General features: G+C 46.6%; 1 protein-coding gene across 3 annotated transcripts; it reads right to left on the minus strand.

Moving 5' to 3' along the window:
* Window positions 1-16,490: 16,490 nt before the first annotated feature.
* TBXT (T-box transcription factor T) lies at window positions 16,491-24,896 on the minus strand (the record flags this gene model as incomplete). 3 transcript variants are annotated; one of them, XM_079939265.1, is made up of 8 exons in its annotated part: window positions 16,491-16,780; window positions 18,671-18,800; window positions 19,845-20,018; window positions 21,980-22,041; window positions 22,157-22,218; window positions 23,047-23,181; window positions 23,944-24,208; window positions 24,691-24,896. In XM_079939265.1, 8 exons carry the CDS (start codon window positions 24,894-24,896, stop codon window positions 16,507-16,509), a joined length of 1,308 nt encoding a protein of 435 aa, XP_079795391.1. In that variant the 3' UTR covers window positions 16,491-16,506. The 3 variants fall into 3 exon arrangements, with proteins under 3 accessions (XP_079795391.1, XP_079795390.1, XP_079795392.1); XM_079939264.1 differs by having other exon boundaries at window positions 19,845-20,021; XM_079939266.1 differs by lacking the exon at window positions 19,845-20,018.
* Between the last annotated feature and the right edge of the window lie 430 nt (window positions 24,897-25,326).

A 25,326-nucleotide genomic window follows, 5' to 3' on the forward strand; every position in this document is an offset into this window, starting at 1 on the left:
GCTCTTTTTGTTTCAAATTTGGACAGCTTTACTGGTATATAAGTAACATATAATAAGCTGTACGTGTTCAATTTGTGCAGTTTGATGAGTTGTGACGTGTGTGTGCTCCTGTGAGGTCATCACCACGATCAAGGTCATGAGCATGTCCATTACACCCAAACATTTCCTCTTTGTGAGCCATCTCTCCCTCCCAACTTCCACCCTGCAGCAACCACAGATGTGTTCTCTGTAACTGTATTTTATATAATTTTATATAAATGGAAAAATATACTTTGTCCTTTTTGTTGTCTGTCTGCTTTTTTGCAACGTAATTATACTTAGATTCCTCGGTGTTATTTCATGTATAGATAGTTTATTCTTTGCTATTACTGAGTAGTATTCCATTGTGTGGATACACCCAAAATATGCTTATCCATTCACCTGTTGATGGACATTGGGGCTGTTTTCAGTTGCTAGTTAGTACAAATAAAGCTTCTGTAAGCATTGTACACCGGTATTTCTGTGGAACAAAATTTCCATTTCTCTTGGACAAATATCTAGGAGTGGAAAAGCTGGACCACATACAGATATGTCTTTAATTTTTTTTTTTTTTTTTTGCTGTACGCAGGCCTCTCACTGTTGTGGCCTCTCCCTTTGCGGAGCACAGGCTCCGGATGCACAGGCCCAGCGGCCATGGCTCACGGGCCTAGCCGCTCTGCGGTATGTAGGATCTTCCCGGACCAGGGCACGAACTCGTGTCCCCTGCATCAGCAGGCGGACTCTCAACCACTGCGCCACCAGGGAAGCCCATGTCTTTAATTTTTAAAGAAACTACCAAACATTTTCCAGAGTAGGTGTACACTTTTACATTGCTACCACCAGTGTGTGAGAGTTCCCAAATCTTTGTCAATACTTATTACAGTCAGTCTTTTAAATTTTAGCCATGATAGCAGGTGTGTGGTGGTTTCTCACTGTAGTTTCAATTTGCATTTCCATAATAATTATATACAGTGTATTTTCATTTTTATTTTTTATCTATATATCTTATTTTGTGAAGTGTCCGTCCAAATCTTCTGTCCATTTTAAATGAGTTGTTTGTTTTCATATAATTTAGCAGTAAGAGGTCTGTATATGTACAAGTCCTTTGCTGGATATATATTTTCTCCCAGGCTGTGACTTGCTTTTTCATTTTCATAACAATGTATTGGTATTTTAAACAGAAAACATTTTCACTTTGAGGAAGTCAAACTTATTGATTTTTTTGTCTTTTACAATTTGTGGCATTGGGGTTTAAATTTCTTTAAATTTTTGCCAAACTCAAGGTCACTAAGCTTGTCTCCTCTGTTTTCTTCTACAAGTTTTATGGTTCTATCTGTTGCATTTGGGCCTGGGGCCTACTTCAAGTTGATGCTTTAAATGGTGAGAAGTAGGTGTTTACACTTTTGTTTTTGTTTTTATATGGCTACCAATTGCCCCAGGACCATTTGTTGAGGAGATTAGCCTTGAATTGCCGTTGCACATTTGTCAACTGATTATAGATATGTGGATCTATTTTTGTAGTTTTTATTTAATTTATCTTTTTTATCTTTATGCCAGTAACACACAGCTTTGATTAATGTAGTTTTATGATATGTCTTGAAATCATTTAGGATTTTGTCCTTTTTCAATATTACTTTGACTATATTAGGTCGTTTTCATTTCCATTTAAAATTTACAATTAGCTTTTCAACACCTAACAAAAAAGGCCTGCTGGGATTTAATTGAAATTTTGCCTTGAATCTATAGATCAAATTAAGGAGAACCAGCGTCTTAACAATATCGGCTTCTAATCTAAGCCGTTAACATAGTGTATCTCTCCATTTACCTAGATCTTCTTTTATTTTTCTCAGCAATGTTTTGCAGCAAGATATTACAGATAAGATAAATGTCCATAATTAGGTAATTTGTAATGCATCCATGTCATATCAGGTAAGAGACAAGTTTTACTAGATAAAATAGAAAACTCAAATTACAGTAGATTGAAAAGATTGAAGTTTAATTTTCTCTAACGTATAAATCTCGAGGGAGGCAATTCAAGGCTTGTACTGAAGGTCCATGATGTCTTAGAGGCCCAGATCCTTCTAGATTTCTTCTCTATCATTGTTGTCACAAGGCTCCCATCTAAGGTCAAAGAGACTGCTGGAACTACAGTCAGTGTGTCTGTAATACACAAAGAAATTCAGATGGGGATGGCAGCGGACGGAAACTGCTTAAGACACAGGAGTGAGGTTTAGGACACAATTCAGAAGCAAGCGGAATAGAGTGGGAATGAATAACGATTCAAAGAAGTCAAGGTAAAAGTGATGAGTGCAAATGACATGCATATAATGCCTGACAAATGTATAACAGATAGCCCTAAAACAGGGAACCAAAAGAACAGGACAAGTATCAAGCTATAAATTATACAGAAATACACAACAAGTTAGAAGAAATTTTTAAAATATACTCTTTAGATTGAAAAGTCCACAGTAGCCACTGAAAAACAGACACCGAACATTTCACAAGTGACTGAAAAGCAACGTAAAGAAGAAACCTTTAAACATTCAGACAAAAAAGACTAAGTCACCTGTCAGAGGAAAGTATCAGACTGGCTCCAGAGTAATTCCAAGAAACGTTCCATCCATCTGGGGAAAACTATCTGCAGGTTTTCTAAGAAAGAATGTGACCGATAAATTTTCTACCAAGCCAAATTGTCACTTAAATATAAAAGGACAGAACAGGAAGTATAAATGGATAGTAATAAAAGTAACTGTTAGGGCTTTCCTGGTGGCACAGTGGTTGAGAGTCCGCCTGCCGATGCAGGGGACACGGGTTCGTGCCCCGGTCCGGGAAGATCCCACATGCCGCGGAGCGGCTGGGCCTGTGAGCCATGGCCGCTGAGCCTGCGCATCCAGAGCCTGTGCTCTGCAATGGGAGAGGCCACAACAGTGAGAGGCCCACGTACCAAAAAAAAAAAAAAAAAAGTAACTGCTAGAACAAAATACAAATGTCCAGCTTACTAGTAGTACACAAGTAAAACAAAACAACCACAAAAACAAACACAGACCGATTTAGTGGAAAACATGTTTTAAATAAGCAATAAAAATAGTAAATGTAACGTAAAAATTATGACAAAACACTAAAAACATCCTCCATAACAATCAGTGCAATGGAACTAATCTCATTTGTAAAATATAGACTCTCAAATCGAATCAAAGGGCAAAACCTAACATATGCAATACTGAAAAGAATAAAAAATAAAAAAACCACCGAAAACGAAGTACAACCGAGCGAGAAGCTGGTAATGGTCTCGCCTGAGAAATGGGACCACCGTCTGAAGTGAGACAATGACTTTTTCTTTTCCACAGATGACACTGTATATAAAAGGGTCTCAATTCAGTGTTTGCAAGATCCGGGAAGATACAGCTAATTAATTAAAAAAGCAGAACAGAGTAACAGGCATTGATGGGACCAACCTGGAAAAGGCATTGAAATTCAAATTATTTTTAAAACTAGGTGACCAAACGAAATGTTTCTGCAGGTCAGACACACAGGACAAGAGTCTCTGATCCTGGTAGTTTTACTCAAAGGAAAAAAAAAGTCTTTACATAAGAGGTAAAGTAAGGAAGTCAAATTACTGTTGGAGTGACGGGGGGTGGGAGAGAGTTCTGAAGGGGTCAGTCTGTGAGGGGCTTGGGGGAGAGCCAGCAGGACCAAGAAGGAGCAGGTCAGGCGGTAGCAGTGGTGGGCTGTGCGGAGGGTGAGCAGAGCGGCTCAGCATATAGTCACTGAAGTCCAATTCATGTCTGTCCCATGGCACTGTGAGCTTCATATTATTACTTCCTTATCTGCCCCGTGCTTTGCACTTGAAAGAGAGACCACCTAGAGTCACAGAAAATCACCAGCTGTGGAGCTGGGTGAGCGTGGATTCAATCCCAACCAATTACTACCCACATGCACAACAGCTATGCTATTTGGCTCCGGCCAAGTACAGTAAGATATGTGAAATGTTGAGGGCAATGCTGCATGTCGCAATGTTTATCCTTAGGACCGAAAGTCAGGCAAAGGCCAGGTCTCAGCCCCGGGTGCTGGCGGTCCTTCTCTCTCCACGCCCCAGGCCCCAGCTCATCTCCCTCCCACTGCGCCTCTGCCCCCACTGTCCTTGGATTCAGAACTGTAAGACTTTCCTTCAACCTAGTAAAGCCTCCAGAACAAGGGCCCACTATTAACTTGTGCACAGTTACCTCTGCAAGTCACTCAACCAGCCCGAGGAGCCCTGCAGTCAGAGCTGTTTACCCTCCTGAGTAACCACGCGTTCAAGAACACACATGGGCTCTGTCTGCCTCGTCTGGAGGGAATATTCTCACAGTCAGGACTGCAGTAGGCAGAGTCATATATCACCCTCCTCCCCTTGACGTTTTTGATCCACTGCCACCCCACCCACACGCAGAAGAACGACTCTACACTGCCAGCCACATCTAATTAAAAGTTATGGGGCCTAAAAGGTGTTTTGGAAACAAATGAGAACTCCATCTTAAAGAATTCTAACTTAAATAGGTAACTAATGAGAACCTGCTGTATAAAAAAATTTTTTTAAATAAAATTTTAAAAATTAAAAAAAAAAAGAATTCCAACTCAACATGTTCTCTTCCTAAAAATTGCATCAGAAACTTTTTCATGAGTTGTCGCCATGACATGAAAATATCCACACCAGTGCCAGATGCGCCCTGGGAGAATCTTATGCCCACCCAACTTTCAGTTAGCGGGACAGAAAGCAACAATTAGACACCCTGGCCACCTCGTCATCCACAGAAGGTAACTCAGCCACCACTCTGGCTCGTGCAGTCACTCTCCTGTGCTGATCACCTCGCCCGAGAACACATGGGCACCAGGGGTAAAAATCCCTGTGGCTTTATACCTACAGGAAGCCAGAAAACCATCTCAGTAAATATGGTTCCATCACATCTTCAGGATTTTTTAAATCTTTTCTGTGACGTTCAGTGTTATTCACTGGAACTTGTTTTCAAATGCATTACCCATGGCATTAATTTACCAGGATACAGAAAAGAACTAAACAGATTTCACAATAATACTTTAAACTTAGACGGTAAGAAATTTTGAACAATTGAGCCAAGTGTCATCCCATTTGAAGCATACGCTGTTACACTTTAAAGAGTTATGTAGGAGGCTTCCCTGGTGGCGCAGTGGTTGGGAGTCCGCCTGCCGATGCAGGGGACACAGGTTCGAGCCCTGGTCTGGGAGGATCCCACATGCCGCGGAGCGGCTGGGCCCGTGAGCCACAATTACTGAGCCTGCGCGTCTGGGGCCTGTGCTCCGCAGCAAGAGAGGCCGCGATAGTGAGAGGCCCGCGCACCGCGATGAAGAGTGGCCCCCGCTTGCCACAGCTGGAGAAAGCCCTCGCACAGAAACGAAGACCCAACACAGCCATAAATAGATAAATAAATAAAATAAAATAAAATAAAAAAGGGAGATGAGTCTTTAAAACAACAAAAAAAGAGTTATGTAGAATGACTTTTAAAATGACTAATCCAACAATCTAAGTTTAACTTAGTTACATTAGGTGAGCGGGACCACGTCCCATGGTAACTATCTTGTCCCTGCAAGCATCCTGGGCAAGAAGTAGTGGAAAGGTCACGGGCTTTAGAGACAGACACAGACCTGGGTTCACTTTCAGCGACCCGTTAAGTAAGTAAGCTTGGCCTAGCGTCTGAAAACTCCAAGATGCGGCAAGGTTATAAAAGTAGTTATGTGACCCCTACCCCATCAAAGTTGTTGTGGTGACAGATTGCTATGGCAGGGCATTTCACTGTCCAGCATAAGACTGACATGTTGCTTTCCCTCTGTCCTCCTCTGGTTTTCTGTAGTTCACATCTGAATTGGGGAATGTGCTGTATTCTGAGGTCCCCGGGCTCTGCCGTATAAACTGCATGTAGGAACGGCGCTTGCCCCAACGGGTTAGTGTGGAGAGAAAATAAGAACACATTATTAGGTATAATTCCTGGCACAGAGTAAGTGAGTCTACAGAGTGAGTGAGTCTGTGAGCTATGATGACCACGCTTTTTCAAGGTTCTGTCTGACTTTTTGAAAGGTCAATATCTGTAATAGAAACAGAAAATTAAACTATGGAAGAGATGCTATGAAAGGAGCAGAAGGTGAGAAGTTAGTAAGGGAAGAACAGAGGGAAAAACCATCCATGTCATGGAAAGCAGCTAATTCCGACCAAGGTAGAAGACATGAGGGGAATAACCATTCGAAAATAGAATTTATCTTACTATACTCAGCGTTCTTCTCCATAACAGTCTTCATGCAGAAATGAAACAAAATACGTGAAGCTATTCATTAAGACTAAGGCCATTATGCTAATCTATTCCTTGCAAAACTTACACAGATATAGTGGACACATTTTCAAAACCAAAAATTGAAGCCCAGAATTAAGTAACACAACAAAACAGTTTATTTCTGGTAGTACAGTAAACTAAAACTTGCAAACAAATAATTCATATTTCATGAGTGCTTACAATGTTTCTAATACAAGATTCTTAAAACTGCAGTCCCTTCTTGCTTTTGAATACTCTCAACACAGTAGCATTCTTCTGAAAACAGCAAAACTAGGTTATTTCTAATTCTAAAATAATTTGCGTGCTCTTTCTTTAATCTCATCTCAATATATCGAATAACAATGTAAAGCATCTCAGAAACACTCTTAGTTCACGAAATACTGTTCTCTGGGTATGTTCCTCAGGGTATTCATTTCCCCTAATATGAAAATACGTGTTAAAAACAAGTCACACGAATGCCAATTGTTTTTATGAGACACTTTATTAAAAAGTCAGATATAAGTCATGGTTCAACTATAGCTAGTTATCTGTGTCAAAAACGAGCCCTTTAGACACTCTGAAGTTGTGCCACTTTCTTCAAAAACATGTACCATTTAACTGGAATACGCACCACCTCCTGGTTTTCAGCCCACCTTCCATCAATCACTCAAACCCAAGGAATTTTCCTCAACGCTGTCTGAACTATGTGTTTTTCCTGATGAGAAAATTCTCCTACATAGGTGAGGAATGGCATTCATTTACACACTGGGCCTCTAAGAGCAGAGCACACACACAAAACTTGGACGGAGATGCAGCCTGCAGTGGGAGATCGGAGCTACGCACCCCCTGTCCCCACATGTGCTGGCCTCAGGGCAGCCCCGATTCCTACCAGAGAGACGTCGTAGCTCTGTGTCGGGGGAGTGCTTTCTTGTCTCTGTAAAATGAATCAACAAAAGTGATTTTAACGAAATCTTGGTCTTTGACAGGAAAATAGCACGTCCAAGTATTGCCGTAGAAACGGTATGTCCACGTTCTGAGGGAAGTTGCCTAAAAGAACGTGATATAGTCAGAAGTACTCTGGAAGCCCTATCTGGGCTGGAGGAGATTATTTGAAGAGCAAGGTCATGAAAGAAATCTGTTCTACACTTCTTGTAATTTTTCAAACCATTTTTGGTCTGTCTTCTAGTATATTATTAAGCAACATTACTAAGTAGAAAATAAGGCAGAATTCTTGCTTCTAGAAAATTAGGCGTAAATTCAAAGCAATGAAAAGGGATGAGGTTGAAGCTACAATATGTAGTACCATCTGAGAAGGAGCTGGACAAAAGCTTATATAGACGGTGGTGTCATTCGTGAAGGACCCGAAAGATACTCCCTTGGCCACCACCATCACTTGTCAACATTTCAACACCCGTGTCATACTGGAAGCTCCATCTCCTAGAGAAGCTTCAGGAATCTGCACATCTTCTTAGCTTACTCAGCCCTCTTTTACTTTCTTTGTTGTTACCACAGAGATTATAAAAGCTGTCTGTAGAGCTTTTCTCAGCCTCTCGCGCTGGAAGCCTGGAAATGTAGCAGCCCCCTGAAGAAGGCGAAAACATAAGGGTTAAATTCAATGTGGCAAAGACTGCGGAGCAGAGAAAAGAATCTGGGCTCCTGTCAGCAACATGAAGCCTTATCGTAAATCCTGGACTACCCCTCGCCAGTTTCTCATTATGTGATGCAAAAAGAAGGCCCAACTTGACCCAGGACTATTTGGGGCCATGTGGTTTTTGCAAAACTCATACCCCTCTTGGGTATAAATAAATTCTAATCAGAGCCTCAGATCCCATATACATTAAATCAAGTAAAAATATTCGTTGAGCCACGTGGACTTAGAATTCTGGTGGGCTGCAAGGAAGAATCAAGAGTGAAAGGCACGTAGGTACACGCCCCCTACATGCAACCTGCTTTCAGTGGATTTTGGAGTGATACTGCTGCACGGCCCGGTGTTGGGGCACTAAGTTGTACCTAATTGCATGCACACATACCTGCACTGTTTAACCAAGGATCTGGTAGAAGCTGATTTCTATGACGGCTGAAGAGCCCGGTGTGATGGGCTTGACCCAGGAACAAGGCGTTAACTGTCATTTTGTGTGCTGTAGTGAATGCCTCTTTAGGCAGAAGACAGTTGTAAGGGTTTTTCGAATTAGAAAAAAAGAAAACATTTCACTAACAATTCTCTTAATCCCTAAGGGACAAATGAAAAAAAAATTGGAGCTCCTCTTACAGAGCGAAATACAAAAGTGAGAGGGGCACGCTTTCCCCAAATATGCCAGTCATCTTTTACCTTTGACACCGCAAGGGTTCCAAGGCAAACCTGGCGGCCCCCAGGCAAGGACAGCTTCAGTGAAAGCCTTCGGTGTTCAGCCAGAGATGTAATATTTGATGTAATAATGTAATATTTGATGTAATAATGTAATCTTTGATGTAATAATACTTGATGTAATAATCTGGCCACACATTCAGATTTTTAAAACTACAGGAGTCTCCAGGTGAGGCAGGTACTGTATATAACAGTGCAGGATGTGTCTGTCTGAGCGCACCAGGGAGAGAAAAGTTGTGGCCGAAAGCCAGCTTGCACCCCATGCTGCCCACCCAACATGGCTGCATCAGTCCAGAGCAGGTCTTCACTCTGATATGACAAGGATTCCATATGGGCTAAAGCCAGCTCTGGCGACACCGTTCAGTAGAGAAACAGCACTGTCCCAAGGACTTGCAAAATCACGAGAGGGAAATCTGAAGGAATCCAGAACACTACCTCAGTGCCTGAGAATGAGAGTCAATAGTAGCTGGGTTATTACTCGGATGAAGCCCCAGCAACTCAGATAACGTGGTTAACGTAACCCATGAAAGTCAGACTGCGATACAAATTACTATACATTTAATTACATGCTAAATTATATGCTTCAAAAAGAAGTGCTCAAGAACTTCAGACTTAAATTATGATCATTAGGAATTTAAAAATCAAGAAGTTAAATTGGAAGTGAGGATATCCAGAGACAGGTTATCTTGGAAGGAATAAGTGTGTCATAGAGACAGAAGAGTGACACCACGTCATAAGTACAGTACATTTTTTCACCTATCTCCATTAGAGACATGCATGCTCATACACACACATGCACACACACACATGTGTACACACACACATCTGGGGAACAAGGGAAATTCCTGCTAGTGTAAAGCATGGTCTTATACTTTCCTTTCAATAGCTGGCCAGGAAAAAAATCTCATTTTATGTAAAGATGAGCAATGAAAACCTAACCAGCTCAATACCTAGACATTTAAATCTCAAAAAAAAAAAAAAAAAGTCAGAGGAAAGAAAAAGGAAAGCATTTGATAGGGGAATAACACATTGACACATCAGAGGAGTTTTTGCTTCTGTTCTGAATAAAAAACAAGTTGCCTGAGACCACTGATTTTAACTTAATAAGAAAAAGGAGATAAGCTACAAAATCACAAAATTTGTTCAGATTTCTGAGGACACAAAGATATGCAAATGAACTAAAGTCTAGAAAGTGACAAGCCGTTCACAGAAGGGAAGACACCCAAGAATGCTCGCATCCGTGACAGAACGGCAACACTAGGATGAATCTACCATGGCTGAAGGTAAGAAGAAATAGTCAAATTTTTTACATCTGCACGTGAGCTGGGTGGGCTACCTAGAATCCTGAGTAGCCGGAGTCTTGAATCAATTCTGCTCCCAACTGCCAGCCATTCTCCATAGGTCTCCACTGAGCACTTCACTGGGTGCTGAGAGCAAAACCTGGTCAGGGAATGAGAGCTGAGAGTGAGTCCAGTCAGGTGGGTCTCACCCAGGTACAGGGAATCCCTTTCAGAAGGCCAGAGGTGCACAAGAGAGCTGCGAGCATCCCTTCTTAGGTGTCCTGAGACTTTCAAGACTGCAGGGCCACAGCTCAGATGTGAAACAGCTGAGACAGCCCCTGGAACCACGCCAGTGTTCAAATCCCAGGCTCTGCTGACCCGTCCATCAAAATATGTAAGCCAGCAGTGAATTGAATCAAAGTGAGACGGCAACAAAACCCACACTGCACTGAATGACAGATCAGACTGGCTTATCCCCTCACTTCAGCCTGACCAAATAAGATCTTGCCTCTGTCTGGAGGTAAATATTATTTACTTTAGTCTCTACTATTCTTTTCTACAAAAATATCCAGCAGAAAATGGAAAATTACAAGACACGTGAAAAAGTAAGGAAAAGAGACCCATGTTTTTTAAAAAAGGAAATTGTCAATAAACTCAGAAGTTTTAGAGAGTTTTTAAGAGTCAGAGACTTTTATTTATTTATTTTTCAGAGACTTTTAAATGGTTATGTTAAAAATGCTAAGGAATCCAGTGGAAAAAGATAGCATGTATAAGAGACAGCTAAACTCAGCAGACACACGAACACATGAACTCAGCAGACACGTGAACACTAGAAATTAGAACCAGTATCTAGAATGCTAGATGTTAGAAACAAAACAATTAATAATAAAGAATTCATTAGATAAGTTTAATACTAGATTGGACGCTGCAAAGGAAAGAATCAGTGAATCGAAGACAGGTCAATGAAAAGCATCCTAACTGAATAAAAAGAGGAAAATCAGGCAGGAGCAAACAATATTTGTGGGACAACATCAAACATGCAAATAATTGGAGTCCCAGAGGAAGAGGAGATAATGCAACAGAGGAAACCTATCAAGGGACAATAGCTAAGAACTTCCCAGAACTGGTGAAAAACACTAACTCGTAGATACAAAATCCTCAGCAAACCCTAAGCAGGATTAATGCAGAGAAAAATAAACTTAGGAACATCGTAGTAAAACTGCTGAAAACAAAAGATAAATAACAGACCTTAAAAGCATCAGAGAAAAAAGGTATAGGTATAGCACAATAGATAATAGTGATGTGAATGACACCCAGCTTCTCACCAGAAAAAGTGGCGGCCAGAAGACAAGGGAATGACCAAAAAACACCCACAGTATATAAACAAACAAACAAACTAGAATTCTATACCTGGTAAAAATATTATTCAAATTGAACGTGAACTAAAGATGGTCACTGACCAAAACTGAAAGGATTCCTTTCCAGCAAACCCATCCTATGAGAAATGCTAATAGAAATTTCCCAGATGGAACTCCAGATCTGAAGGAAAAGGTGAAGATTTCCAGAAGGGGTAAATATTACATCATACATTGATGGTTTAAACCAAAAATAATAACCATTTGTAAGAGATATATATATGTATGTGTATATATATATTATAAAGCGATAAAGAAGAATAAAGTTGGAGAGCTTACACTCTTTAAATTCAAGAATTATTATAAAACAAGGCAGTGAGGGGCTTCCCTGGTGGCGCAGTGGTTAAGAATCCGCCTGCCATTGCAGAGGACATGGGCTCAAGCCCTGGTCCGGGAAGATCCCATGTGCCGCAGAGCAACTATGCCTGTGCGCCACAACTACTGAGCCTGCGCTCTAGAGCCCGCGAGCCACAACTACTGAGCCCACGTGCCACAACTACTGAAGCCCCCACGCCTAGAGCCCGTGCTCTGCAACAAACGAAGTCACCGCAATAAGAAGGTCGCGCACCACAGCAAAGAGTAGCCCCCGCTTGCCGCAACTAGAGAAAACCCATGCGCAGCAACAAAGACCCAACGCAGCCAAAAAATAATTAATTAATTAAAAAGCAAGACAGTGAAACACTGGTATAAAGATAGGAAAACAGATCACTGGAACAGGATAGAAAGTCAAGCATAGACCCATACCTGTCTGGCCAGTTACTCGTTAACCAATGTAGAAAGGAACTTTTTTTTTTAACAACCGTAGGTGGAACAACTAGACAGCTCCATGGAAAAAAAAATGAAAAGTAACCCCCTACCTCATTCCATACTCAGAAAAAAAAAATGTGTGGTACAGAGCAAACCTAAGTATAGAACTAAGAACCACACAAATTCTAGAAAACTTGGAGGATATCTTCACAATTTTGGGTAAAGTAACAAACTCCCTCACCACCTCCGACAGCCATGCCCAGGCCTGGCACATAAGGTGTGTTCAGTACAGACTTGTGAAGGGAGGGAGGGAGGGCCGGGGGTGGGCTGGGCAACAGCAGCGCGTGGAGGTTCGGGGTGACCCACTAACTCGCTGTGGGTGCTCTGCAGGCCCACGGGCAGCTCTCACTCTTTCACGGTCCATTCACACCTCAGCATCTTGCGCCCTAGCCCCACCTACACCTCGGCATCCAGTCTCAGGTCCTTGTAAGGCAGGGTAAGCCACGTCTCCGGTGCACGCCGTCATCAAGGTATCAGATGCCTCTTGGGATTCTAGCAGCTCACCAGACCTTTCTCCTAGTACTGTGGCAGGCACCTCCGTGCACCCCACTCGAGCCTCCGTGGTCCCACGTGATTAGACCAGGGAAGCGCGCCTGACTCGCGTTGCTGGGCCAAGCACACGGGGAGCCAGTAGGGGCTCCACGCTCAGGTTTCCCAGGAGCGTCTCTTACCCTCCACTCGCTGGCTGAATGACTTGACCCTGGACAAGACATTCTACTTCTCTGTACCTCCACCTGCTTTTCTGTGAAAAGAGGAGAGGTTTCATAGGAGGTCAAAGTGACACAAGCAATGCACTTAGAACAGGGGTAGGCACATAATAAGCACCAAAATGACAGCTGTTATCCTCTCCCGGGACTTTAAAGCTGGGAGCCAGAAGTGATGTGCGTTTGGGTGCGGGAAGCGAGCACCCTCTACCATGTGGATCCTTGGTGGGATCTACTGGGGAGGGGAGTTTGGGAACCTTTATGAGGCCTTAGGATTGAACAACTGTCTTTTCGTTTGATGTCCGGAGGTTTTTACACCTGAGTCAATGAAGATCCTGGTGAGTGGGCCGTAAACCTTTCTTCTAAGTGGAAAAGGGGCAGTAGTGAAAGGTTGGGAAGGGGGACCCTCCACCTCAAGGCCCTTCTCAAGCAGACCAGCTTTAGGAAAGAGGAAATATGGGTTTGAGGATCTGGGAAAACGTGTCCATACAAACGTTCACCAGAGGAAGACGTGCTGCAGAGAAAGCAGGTGTGGGTGCTCCTTTGCAGCCCTTATACCAGGGATCGAACGTCTTACGGGGCCCCTTCCCGTGCATTCACCCATGGGACATCGCACCTTCTCACACGGAAGTGTCCAGCTGTAGGTTTTGTTTTGCTTTATTTGTATTTTTGGTTTTCTAAGGGATTTTGCTATTCCCATTAATAAATGTCTTTGTAATTACAGTGCTTTCTTGTTTTTATGTTTATTTTTTTAATAAATATTTTATTTATTTTGGGCTGCACTGGGTCTTTGTCGCTGCACGCGGGCTTCCTCTAGTTGCGGTGAGCGGGGGGCTACTCTTCGTTGCGGAGCACGGGCTGTAAGCGCGTGGGCTTCAGTAGTTGTGGCACACCAGCTCAGTTGTGGCTTGCGGGCCCTAGAGCGCAGGCTCAGTAGTTGTGGCGCACGGGCTTGGTTGCTCCGCGGCATGTGGGATCTTCCCCGAGCAGGGATCGAACCCGTGTCCCCTGCATTGGCAGGCGGATTCTTAACCACTGCGCCACAAGGGAAGCCCCCTTTCTTGTTTTTAAAGCCAAATTTTATTTTAAGAATAATGTTTGCTAACACAGGTCTTCTGTCCGTCCGTGGTAGACAGTAATTACAGGTTAAAATGCAGGGAAGGATAAAAGGGGGGTAAGCTGTCCTCTATCTATTTGTGGCCATCTTCTGCTGTCTCTACTGTCACCCAGGCTCAGATGCAGCACCTCTCCCAACAACGTGAAATCCTCTTCAGATGCTGTCATTCCAGTAACTTCTACTTCTCCTTTCCCTGGTGGCCTCTTCCCCTGCTCTTGTGTGACACAATCCTTTTCCTTTGTATGCTGTTGATGAAAATTCCTGGTATCTTATAGGTTAAGTCTCTTCTTGTATCGATTTCACAGCATTTTCCAATTGGCCGATGGGACAAACTGAGGCCCTGATGTGTGCTCAGGATAAAACAGATCCATTTTAACACCACCCAGTTTTTTCTTTCTCCACCTTGACAGATAAGGAACTTGAACTTCTGGAGCGGTAACTAACTTTCCTGGGGTCCCACAGCAAGGGAGGCAAATGGGCACTCATATCCAGGCCTTTTGTACCAAGTTGCAGGCTCCTGGGGCTATGCGGCTGCCACTGCCCCGCTGCGTAGCTGAAAAGATGCTATTTGGTATATTAAAATATGAACTCCTTGAATTTGAACTCTGGGTCACCTTTAGAAACTCAACCGTGTCAAAGCCCTAAGTAGAAGGTCCCTGGGGTCAGGACTGTGTGACTCCGTCTCCCTGCAGCCCCCAGTGTGGGGCAGGGCCACGTCCCCCGGCGGTGCTCCTGGGAACAGCTCCTCAAGAAGCCGCAGCATCCGAGTCTCAGTGGACCCCGGCTCCTCTTGAAGCCCAGGTCAGTCATTGCTCATTAGCGCTCTGTAAGGCCCGGGAAGGGACAGGGGCTGGGGAAGGTCCTTGGAATATAGTCCCAGCCTTCAGAGAGCAGTCCGGGTGATGGAGGAGACAGACAAGCTTCCTGGGAAACACCTGCACTACAGGATCCCGGGATCGCAGCGTGTACCATCCACCCCTCACCTTCTTCCCTAAGGCCCCTCACCCTTCTCCAGTAGACTTTACGCCTGGGGCCAGACCACTGAGGCCAGTTTACTTCCCAGTCCTACTTGGGCACTGGTTTTTTAAAAAATATTCTTCCAATACTTTTCTATCAAGAAGTCTTCTGATCTGGGGTATTTCTACATGAGTTGCAATAAAACCTAGTAGGAATAAAACCCAGAAAAACTTTAAGTGGCAAACAGTTTACAAGAAGCACGTCCCACTTGGAAAGCAGGCACACACACAGTAAAAATACAGCCCTTTACACTTACATTCTAAGTTAGAAAGCAGAGGTTCAGAATATCAAGCTTGAACCAGTAGGATTAAAGGAAGGATTCTGCCACTAGATGGAGAAATTGCCCCAGTCTAGCACAAGCGCGGTTCTGGCTCCCTGCTGGGAAATCTTACCTGCAGGACAGATATTTACAAGGGCCATATTGCTTAAATGACTGTGGCAACTACACCTTACATTTATAAACTGTAACATTTTGTCAATTCGTTTTATGTATTTCTGCTTGAATGGGGTAGACATCCCATATTAATCTTTATGGCATCTGTATGTCCTGCATTCTGCCATTACCATATTCATGATTCAGTGCCGACTCTCTGGAAAATCTTTTAACATTGTTTGCATTTTGTGGCCATTAGCCTTGAGTAAATAAATACATGCAAATTTCACTTCCAGTCCTGCAACTGATCAGGTCAAATATTAAAGTCTGGAACAGATTGAAAGCGCTTCTCCAGGACAGTCTTAACCACCAGCTATAACGAACAGCAAAATCTCACTCCGAAAGAGGAGAAGTCTGAACAATAACTAGACCAACCAACTTTGCACATCGCCTTTATTTTGCAGAAAATGCCTTCTGCTGATTGTCTTTGGCTACATTATCAGGAGAAAAATATAAACAGTGGTAGGTTTAACAGTACAAGAGATTAGCTACATATGCATAAAATAAACATGCTAGCGGGCAGAGCTGGACATTTCCACTTTAACTACAATCTGCCGTCCTCAACTATGATTTAATTCTGTCTTTCACAGCTCAGCTCCAACTGCGACCCCTGCCGCAAGGGGGACCTGAAGGCTACTTGAAAGCAACAAGGAAGAGAATTAAAAGTGTGCTTTTTATCTCACTAGAGTAGGACCAGTGGAGTTTACATATGTGCCAGAGTCACCTACGTGCTGTACGAGAAACAAAGTTTCTGCATATGCTAGCAAGTCATTTTTACTGTGAGTCACGGCGAGTTAGGCCAACTGCATTGCTTGCACGCTTGAATTCACCTGCAGCATACAAGGACCCAGGACGGCACTGCCACCACAGAAGATGAACAAAGGTGGTGTCAGTGCGGCTCTCGAAAGAACGTGTATTCTCCTCTTATTTATTTTAAGGCCTTATTCCCTTCCCCCTCCCCATGAGCCTACCAATCAAACCAAGACTTGCTGCCACGAGAAAGTCATTGCATCTTTAAGACACAGGCTCCGGCTCACATGGACGGAGGTGACACGGGCGTCCATGAGGCCAGGAGGCGGGCCTGGGCGGAGGCATCGTACTGGCTGTCGGCAATATCTGTGGCCGAGGAGGCCCCTTCGTACAGTGGGGATCCCGAGGAGGAGGGAGCGGAGACTGGATGGGCGAGAGAGGCAGAGTGAGCAGAAGAACCTCGAAAGAACTGGGCTCCCAGCCCGTTGGATATCCCTGCCGCCTGGGCACCAGGGGTGATGGTGCCGCTGCTCACAGACCACAGGCTGGGGTACTGACTGAAATGGAAAAATGGAAAAACAGACAAGTCAGAGACCTGGGGAGGGGCTCCAGATCAGCTGCAGGAGGGGAAAACAAGCCCCCCAAATCCCACTCCTGATAAGTGGGTTACATGGCAGCTTTCTTTCAAACAGGCCCCTTCCTCTGTGTCACTAAACCACACTCTGACGTGCATAGAAGTTATTGTCTCATGTATTAACAATGAACAAAATCATTAGGACAAAATCAATAGTTAAAAAGGCTGCTGACGTAGACATAACTCCTGGCAGAGCAAAACACTCCAGCTTTGCTCATGTTCAGAATCCAAAGTTCTCAGATATACTGAATCAGATGTTTCAGAGGATGTGTCTAAGTATCTGTTAACTAGCATGCCCCCCACCCTGCAGGGATTCCTTCGAGGGGGACGACAGGCTTCTCAAACACTGAGTGGTGGAGGGTGAGCGTCCAGTGGCTGCCGTATGGGCAGCACATCTCAGCACGCGTTAGTTAGCCTGACCCACGGCAGGAGGAAGTGCACCAGCAGTGAGACCCGGAAGCAAACCCTGGTTAAATAGCTTTATCACGTTAGCCTTGTTCTGCGACCACCTCTGAGGCTCTGTTTCCCCATCTCTGAAAGAAGGAATTGGAAATGGGTATTAAACCCCCCGGTCTGGGAACACAGGCTTGAGTAGCATGACACTAGGCTACAATTTTGTTTCAGGAAAATGTCTCTCTCTTATAGTAGAATCCTTTTATAAATGAATAATGAGACTATACGCTGTCATGGGCTATACAGTTCACCAAGCCATGTCCTGCACTTCAGATGCATTTGAACGTGCAAACGGGCCTGAGTTAAGTGAGGTAGGTTACCATCCCCATTTTACAGATGCAGAGAAACAAGGCTCCGAGATACACTGACAACCTCTAACATCCTCGGGGCGGGGGGGGGGGGGGGCCCTTTGTAACCTACAGACCATCCAATTCACAGCAGTTTTCTAGATGCCTTCAGAGCCTTGGAAGAGCCCGCGGGTTAGGTATTGCTTGCTTTACTTTTAACAGTAGACAATCAGATTCTTATTTTAAAGGAATTGTTTCCTAAAACTAAAGAATTAAGATCTTAGGCAAATAGCGATATTCTATACACAGAAACTGTTCTGCTTTTGAGGTCAAGATGCCTTGTCTACAGACTCAGTCTGCTGTAAGCCAACTTGTCCAATCATTTAATATCTTTGAGTCCATTTCCTCATTAGAAAATGTGGACTGACCTCTAGTTTTGTTATTTTAGTTCTCTGTTGTAATAATCCTATGAAGAAGTGCAGTACATTTACCGACCGGCTCGATTTTTTAAGCCAGTCTCCCTCTATATAATTTTCGAGTTAAGAAAATAGTCATCATTCTTTACAAGTTACCCAGCATATACGTTAAGAACATTGATTCTACATCCACAGAAATCCAACAAAGTTATTTCCTTAATTTAAATCCGCCTGTCAAAAAAGGTTCTGGAAACATTTCTGCAAAATTCACCTACTGACCCCAATAACCCTGTAAAGACAGGCTGAGGCTGGGGTTACCTAGTGCCCTTTTCTTGAAGAAACAAGGCTCAAGAGACTTGTCCATCACAAGAACTAGTAAACAGCAAAGCCAGGATAGGGTTCCTGGTTCCCTTGCGTCACAGCCCAGCTTCCATCCAGCCTGAGGGAGCAACTGGTCTTTCCAGAGGACAGGCTGAAGCAGGAACTCACAGCATTCGTGTAACCTGGGGTCCCCGGACACACCTGGCTAAACGGTCAAGTTATAAGCAAAAACTCAACACCCATAAGTGAAGGGCAGAATAGAGGCCAGTGAATGAGACGGCATGAAGTCATAGGCACTCCCGGGACGGTTTGCATCATTCCCCAGACATACGTTACCTGGAGCCCGTAGGAGAACCAGCATTCGGACTCATGGGGAGCATGCTGGTGTGGGCAGGCATTCCAAGGCTGGACCAATTGTCGTGGGATGGGAGCATGGACAAACACGCAGATGAACTGTCAGAATACGCTACGGGACGTAAGAAAGTGTCATTACTGGTGGGATCTTCCAAGAGTGACAAAGTGCATTGAAATACTACCAATAGCTGGAGCTACCCAACGTTGAAAACAAAATGTGTGCGATATTAAGTAGAGAAAACAGTCCACTAGCCTGCTAAATTGGTCATCAGAGGCTAACACTTATTGTCCAATGTATATATTTGAATATATTCCAGTCCCCAGGCTTTTTCTTTATCATTAGATCAACAGCTGCCCTGTAGAAATGGAATCCTACAATCACATGATTGAGGATTAATTACCTTTAAAAATAAAATCAATGCAATTTTAACCTGCCTTTTCCCCAAAGGATTATTTCTTAAGAATTAAAAGGGCTTTAGAAACCAGGCAAAATTTAAAATATGATCTTCTAGCCTCTGGCTGGACAACTATTTCCTTCCCAAATAAGCTCCTTTCATTTCAAATCAGCTTTAATTGCTTCATTGTTTTATGGTGTTCATTCACTTTTTCCCTCCTTTTGGAGCCAGACAAAATGAAGTCTGGGCATCCATGGTGTTCGAGAGAATTAGGTCCAGGGATCTTCACGGTCTGGCCCGCTGATCACAGGACTCAAGCCGGCACCAGGGTCGCCTAGGGGCTTGTTAAACCACCAAGTGCTGGGCCCACCCCTAGAGCTTCTGATTCCGTGAATCTGGGGGCTCTTCAGATGATACTGGGGCTGCTGACCCGGGTACCATACGTGGAGAAACACCCGTGTGCCAGTCAAGCTAGGAACTCGAGTGCCTGGCTGGCCCGACATCATCACTTTCGAAGGGTTCATGAAATATCCAAACCTGGGCGCCTAGACATGGGCCCACAGTCCTGGAGTAAGAACGCTGGAGCAACAACGGCCACATCCAGCCCCAAAGGCCCCCTGGACTGGACGTCTCTGTGGTCGAGCCAGCAGTAACACGGACATGAAAAGAAGGTCCCTCTGGAGCCCTGCAGACTGCCTTTCCCTTTCCAGAGGTCTTCCGGCCACCCCCAAAGCCCGGGCCTGCTTCCGCTCAGGACTTACTTGGAGAATTGTTCCGATGCGCGTAAGGGCTGGGGTAGGGGGCTGGGCGGTGGTTCCTCAGGGCCGGGTACCTTTCACAGCCATGCGTGGAGGGAAGAGAGAGGGGGCCTCCAAACTGAGGGTGAGGGGTGGCAGGTGGACACAGGGTGCTGGTTCCAGGAAGCAACCACCCCCCTGCTGTGAGAGAAGAATGCTGAGTGCCTGACTTTTCACCACTTCCATTATTTAAAGGACAGGAGGGGAAGCCCCCAGAGGTGCAGCGGTGAGGGCTCCGAACTCACTGCCCAGGACCAGGTTCACCCTGGTCAGGGAACTAAGATCCCACAGGCTGAGCGGCATGGCCCCCCAAAACCCCAAAACACACAAACAAAAACTACCAAAAGACGGGAGGGCAGAGGCCAGGAAGTGGCAGATCTTTTGCTCAGGATTCGGGAACACCGAGGACCCAGCGGAGTCTTCAGGTGCCTCAGGCTGGCCAAGGTTTCTAAATCCACAGGACAGCCGAAACCCTGGGAGACTGACCCCGACCTCAGCCAAGCCTGAAGCCTCCTAAACACCCAGAATCCTCCCGGCCTCTTACGGGATGTTCCGTTCCCCCAGGCAGGTTAGCTTTCAGGGCCTACCTTCTGAGCTTGAATATAATGTAAAAAAAGACAGAATTCAGACTCAGAGCCAGGCGCATTCAGGACACACGGGGCGAGCCGTGCGGCGGAGACCCTCGTCCCCCTCGTCCCACCCCACACCGTAGCACAGAGGGGCTGCTGTCCTGGCTGGAGGGGCACCCGTGTTCCGCTCACCTTTCTTCTGCTTTAGGCCCACACTCTCCCCGCCTTACACATCAATCAGAACATTGTTCCAACATTGCCCTGCCCTCCTTTAAAACGCCAATTTCTTCTCCATTTCCTTTTTAACTTTAAAAAAGAAATCAGAAAAACAACCACTAGGAGGACGACAACTCTGGCTCCAATTCCCAAACTACAAACAATTCTTCAGACAACATTCAAATGAGGGGAAGGTCCAGATGTGGCCACAAAGTTTGGGCTCCATCACTTGCCAAAGCAGTTGTTCATATTCTGCTCTATGACGCGGCAGCCCATGAGCCACTTAGGAGAGCTGTTTGCTAAATTAGTCCAGAAGATGACAAGAAGGGAGGGAGGGAGGGAGGGAGGGAGACAGAGAGGGAGGGAGACAGGGAGGGAGGGAGGGAGGGAGGGAGACAGAGAGGGAGGGAGACAGGGAGGGAGGGAGACCGCGAGGAAGGGAGACAGGGAGGGAGGGAGGGGGGAGGGAGGGAGGGAGACAGAGAGGGAGGGAGGGAGGGGGGAGGGAGGGAGGGAGGGAGGAGGGAGACAGGGAGACAGGGAGACAGGGAGACAGGAAGAAAGAAAAAGAAATAGAAAAAGAAAGAAACACACACAGTTTGAGGAGGATGCCACGCTGGTTCGTCCAGACTCCTGAAGTGGGCAGCAAACACTAACTTTCCTCTCTCAGGGTCCCCTCCCTGCGTGGAGACGAGGGCTAGACACAGCCCTTCCTCCTAACGGACTCTGCTGCAGACCTGCATCACTTCGCTGGCTCATGGAACTCCTAAAGGAAGCTAGACTTAAAGCAGACTTTCCCATCCTATGCTCCACTGCTTCCAGCATGAGCTGATGGGCCATACCCAGAACCGAAGCAGGCTAAGGGGAAAACCACACGTGATCACAAGCATCGTCCCAAACATGGTCCTCCAGTTTTCAGTCATTAACAAAAAGAGAAACCATCTCAAAGTGGATACGAGCCGGGCTCTCCTCTTGTCCCACACAGCAGGGTGTAAACACCCATCCAGGCCATGGCTGGAGCTGCCTTGAAGCACAGCAAAAGAACCCCCGCAACTTCTCCCCAGGCTTCTCTGTCGGGAGTCCTGTGGGCGGGGGGAGCATCCGCAAGCCCAGATGGAGCAGAGGCTGAGGGCCAGTAGGTTGAGGACCAGTCGTAACAGCATCAACACACAGGGCCAGGTGCCTCACACAGCAAAGGGCAATGTGCTCCCCAAGGGCACCCAGAAGCCCTGTCTGCTCCATCCCCAGCTTCCAGCTCCCAGCAGGCTAGCCCCTGAAACAAGGTACATCTGGCCAGAGCGCAACAAACCGTACATGGGGAGTGCCCAGACTGCTGGCTGTCTCCGGGGTCTTCCATCACGTCCTTGTGATGGCTTCTGCCAAAGAAGTGCAGCGAATTGTCAAGGAGGACATTCACACACAGTATTTGCAGCAATAGCTCAGCTTTCTGCACACTTCTTTGCTCAAAGGGTATAGTTAGAATTCTCTCACCTTTCCTTTGCATCAAGGAAAGCTTTTGCAAATGGATTGTATTTAATTTTAAGAGCTGTGATCTGAAAAACAAGAAGTTGCGTTTACTAGTAGGTTGCTCATTCGCCAGAGGATTCAATCGGGCCCCAAGAAATCGGGGACCCCCAGCGCCCCCTCTACATATTCAAATGCAATCAGATTTATTTCCTGGTGTATCTTTCTATTTGGATCTGAAGTAGCCGAGGAATCAGCATATTTTATAAAGAAGAGCACAGTCACGGAAAGCTTTTAGAGGCTGACTTTCCGAGTGGAATTCACAATACGTTTAACCTCCTGCTGACAATGTGCTGTGTGTATCAACCAGACAAACAGGGCTCAGAACATAACCCGGGTCTGCTTGGGAACAGTGACTGGTTCTAGCTGGCAGTCAACACCCACCGACACCTTGACCCGCTAATCACAAACCGCCTGCACTTTGGGGTCAGACTTAGATATGAATTGACAGGCACTAGACCGGATTCTGTATCTAGGCGACTCCTCACACCACAGATCTGGAGGGATGCCCCCAACCCTCTTAGGAAGATTCCCAGAGTAAGGAGAGGCCCCCCGCCCCTTTCTCTGAAGTCCTGTTCTTAAATTCTTACAGTCCTTTAACCTAAATGTTTTATTCAGCTTTTCATTTTGAGCCTTTAGTAGTGGACACTTTTATGGAAAACTAAAGGGGAAAGTGCTTGAATGAGTACTTATTTTAAAACTTTTCTCCCGCTGTTCCAATTTTATAGTTACGGTAAATTACTTGAAAGGGCACTAATTATCAGTCTAAAAGTACAATCATCACACAGGCTCCTGGCATTCCCGGGAACCTCCCGCAGAGCCTTCGCCAGACCGACGGCTGCCCGCGCCCCTCTCACCTCTTCGTTCTGATAAGCGGTCACCGCTATGAACTGCGTCTCCGGGAAGCAGTGACTGGTGATCATGCGCTGCGGACCCCCAACTCTCACGATGTGGATTCGAGGCTCATACTTATGTAAGGAGTTCAACATGATCTGAGAGACATAAACACGGGAATGGAGATCATCAAAGTCCTACCGTTAAGACAAGAAAACATCCACGTGTCCTGCTGAGGAGGAGAAAAATACATCCAAGATGCAGAAGACCCTGCAGCTCGCAGGAAAACGTCTTTCCTGTTGAAGTTGGTAGGTTTCCCATTAGGTGCTGCTCTCACCACTAGTTTGGAAAAGGAATGTGAGATGCTGCACACCATTAAAGGCAATGAATGCCCATCACGAAATGCTTTGACCTGGTAGAGTAAAGTTCTAAGGCTTCCAGGGCAGCTGCAGACAGCTTTAAATGCTTGAGCGAGATCGCAGCTTACGGGAACACCGGGTCTCCCAGGAACAATCCCCAAGTAAAGATGTTCTGTAGAAAAGGACAGATTTACAAGTTTGTTCAGACTCCACGCAGTAAATACGTGGACGTATTCAGCGCTAAAGCGACCGTTTAACTATCAAGACTGGTATTTTCTCTACCCCTAGGAAAGTTGAGGGCTAGGACGCAAAAGTTCCCCCAAACTTGAGATCTGCCTGAGTGTTCAAAGGGGAGGCTTTGCGCCCTCTCCCCGCTCTCCAGGCCTTGGTGTTACCGTCGTCAGTTTACTATAAACAACACTGCAGGCTGAACCGAGGAAGGCAGATGTCACCTCCGTGAGCGCAGCGCCCTTCCAAGACTCCCCGGGGACAAGGTGCAGAGTCTCGGGGGCCCCTCTTCGCGTCGTCCGCCGCCCCGTGTCCGCACCCCATCACACCTACCTGGCCCCCTCCATTGAGCTTGTTGGTGAGCTTGACTTTGCTGAAGGAGACCGGCGCCTTCATCCAGTGCGCCCCGAAGTTGGGCGAGTCGGGATGGATGTAGACGCAGCTGGGCGCCTGCGGCTCAGGCTTGCCCCCTGGCACCCACTCCCCGTTCACGTACTTCCAGCGGTGGTTGTCGGCCGCCACGAAGTCCAGCAGGAAGGAGTACATGGCGTTGGGGTCCAGGCCAGACACGTTCACCTTCAGCACCGGGAACATCCTCCTGGAAAGGAAGGAGCGCAGCTGGAGGACCCCGGATCTGACCCGTTAGAACGAAGAAGCCAGGGGCATCTGCATTTGGAGCAAAGAGGAGCCCCCTTGGGAACTTACAAAGGGGACGCCCGAGCGCCCCCCTTCCCAGGACTCTCCTAGATCCACAGGAGCCCTCCTCACTACCCACCCCCGGCCTCCAGAGGCAGGGCGGGAGAGGACCTGGCAGAGGGTTGTAGCACTCGGGTCCAGCCCGCGGGGCAAGCGTGGGCGAGGCGCGGCTCGAGGGAGTCCCCCGGGAGTCCTCATGCCCAGAAGTGAGGATTACGCGAAGAAGTCCCAGAGGGACAATTAGGGGCCACAGGGGTCTGTTCCCCAGTCTGAGCGGAAATGAGCAAAAAGACCGGGAGAAAGTGTTGGAAGGTAAGGAACTTTGCAGCCCGGCTGCCCGGCCCGCCCGAGCGCGTGGCACACGCCGGGTTGTTGCGCGCCTACCTGCCGTTCTTGGTCACGATCATCTCGTTGGTGAGCTCCTTGAAGCGCAGCCACAGCTCGCTCTCCTCCAGGCCCACGCGCAGCTCGCGTTCCGTGGGGTCGCCCTTCTCGCTGCCCGCCTGCAGCTCGCTCTCCACGGCGCTCAGCAGGTGGTCCACTCGGTACTGCAGGCTCTTCCCCGCGCCGTCGGTGCCGGGGGAGCTCATCCTCCCGCCTGCGCCTCCCCACCGCCCCCCGAAGCCCCGACTTGCTACCCGAGAGCCACCTTCGCCCCAGTAGGCGGCCGCTCTTCCAGGAAGAGGGGCCGCTTGGGCCAAGACCTGCGAGGCGCCCGGGTGCCAGCACAGACCTGGGAGGAGGACGAGGATAGAGATCCGGGGGGGAGGGGCGGGGGAAGGGGGGGGAAGGTTATTCCACTTGAACTCCCGCAAGGAGCTACTGGAGGAGGTCTCCGGGGAGAGAAAATCACCCCTCGGCATAAATAGAGCCTCGGGAGCCGCCGAGGGGGCGCGGCGGATTGGGCCGCGCGCCCTTTGAAGTGCCAGGGCCGCTGCCCATTGGCCGCGAGCGGCCATATCAGACTCAGCCGGGCGCGCCGCGGAGGCGGGGGGCCAACAATGGGCTCCCGCGCCTGCC

The sequence above is a fragment of the Stenella coeruleoalba genome (genome assembly GCF_951394435.1).
Source record: "Stenella coeruleoalba genome assembly, chromosome: 12".
NCBI lineage: Eukaryota > Metazoa > Chordata > Mammalia > Artiodactyla > Delphinidae > Stenella > Stenella coeruleoalba.